The sequence below is a fragment of the Rhincodon typus genome, chromosome 7 (genome assembly GCF_021869965.1).
Source record: "Rhincodon typus isolate 14 chromosome 7, sRhiTyp1.1, whole genome shotgun sequence".
NCBI classification, from domain to species: Eukaryota; Metazoa; Chordata; class Chondrichthyes; order Orectolobiformes; family Rhincodontidae; genus Rhincodon; species Rhincodon typus.
Genome location: NC_063338.1, coordinates 98,145,448 through 98,146,635, shown reverse-complemented (window position 1 = coordinate 98,146,635; position 1,188 = coordinate 98,145,448). Strand labels below are relative to the sequence as shown.

General features: G+C 46.7%; 1 protein-coding gene across 1 annotated transcript in view; it reads right to left on the bottom strand.

Moving 5' to 3' along the window:
* Positions 1–1,188, bottom strand: part of glb1l (galactosidase, beta 1-like) — a 43,767-nt gene that overhangs the window by 12,911 nt on the left and 29,668 nt on the right. Inside the window, exons 6-7 of the mRNA XM_048599292.1 lie at positions 544–602; positions 190–311 (exon numbers count right to left, since the gene is read on the bottom strand). Coding sequence (XP_048455249.1) covers positions 190–311; positions 544–602 — 181 coding nt within the window. The remainder of the gene's footprint in view (positions 1–189; positions 312–543; positions 603–1,188) is intronic.

Here is a 1,188-nt window from a genome sequence, read left to right as displayed (position 1 = left end):
GTGGGGGTGAGGGAGTGGGGAGGTGGGGGTGGGGGTGAGGCAGGCAGCTGGAGATGGGGAATCCATTATCAAGGATAACGCGAGTAACACAAGGGAGCCAAGTGGGGTATCCAGGAGCTGTGTATTCCGAGGGGCAGTGTCAGAGCGACTGATTTGTCCGACAGGGGGTAATTAAAGACATTAGCTTACATATTCACACTGGCTCCAAGTAGCAGCATCTCCTCCAGCATTCTGGTGGCATTTTCAATTGGAACAACTGAATGTTCCACTCCCCAGTAATCCAACCATCCCACATAAAACTCGGAATTCACCTAGCGGAATGGAAATTAAACAGCATGGGTCAAGAACTGATAGTAGCAGACTGAATCAGGTATAGACTGACTACATCAAACCATTTCACTCTCCATCTCAGGCCATCTCCACACATCTTCCAGGGTCAAGAAAACCTGACCCAAAGGCCTAGTCCAACCCAGTCCACACAAATGGGTCCATCCCACACCAACCAGAGCTCACTTCGTGACTCCCAGCAGCAGCTACACTCACCAGTGGGCCTTCAGGTTCAAACTGCCTTTGGATTTGAAACGAAGAATTGACGTCATCAGCTGCAGGGTCAGAAAACAAAGCGATTATTCAAAACCACACAAAATTCAGCCAGAATAGCCCATCATCAACAGCTATCACCAGGCAAGAAATCCGTTGCTAACAGCCCGTGATCTAGAAGAATGGAACAGGGATACAAGAGCAAATGCTCGTGATTTAGGTGTAGCAGGGGAATTATTTTTAACCAGACTGAGGCAGTGGGAAAAATCCAAATTCAGGACTGAATCAGAGAACATCACAACATCAAAGAGTAGGATAGCAATGGGTTAATGGAATGAATTGTGGATTTTAGGTTTAGCATTCCATGGAGGGAAAATACTGACATGGACTGGGAGAGCTGAGGAACTTGTCCATGTTGCAGTTCCGATTCAGCTAATTCAATGGGGAGGTACCAGGAACAAGAACAGAACATTCACCACTGCACAGAAATCATAGCTACTCTGCACCCGAACGCCATTTTCACATCTTTGTTCTGTACCTTTCAATATCCCAAACCACCAAAAAAAATTACAAACCACAGTCTTAAACGTTGCAAAAATGGCTGTACCCCAGTGAGAGTCAGTGTGTGTGGGACTGTACCCCAGTGAG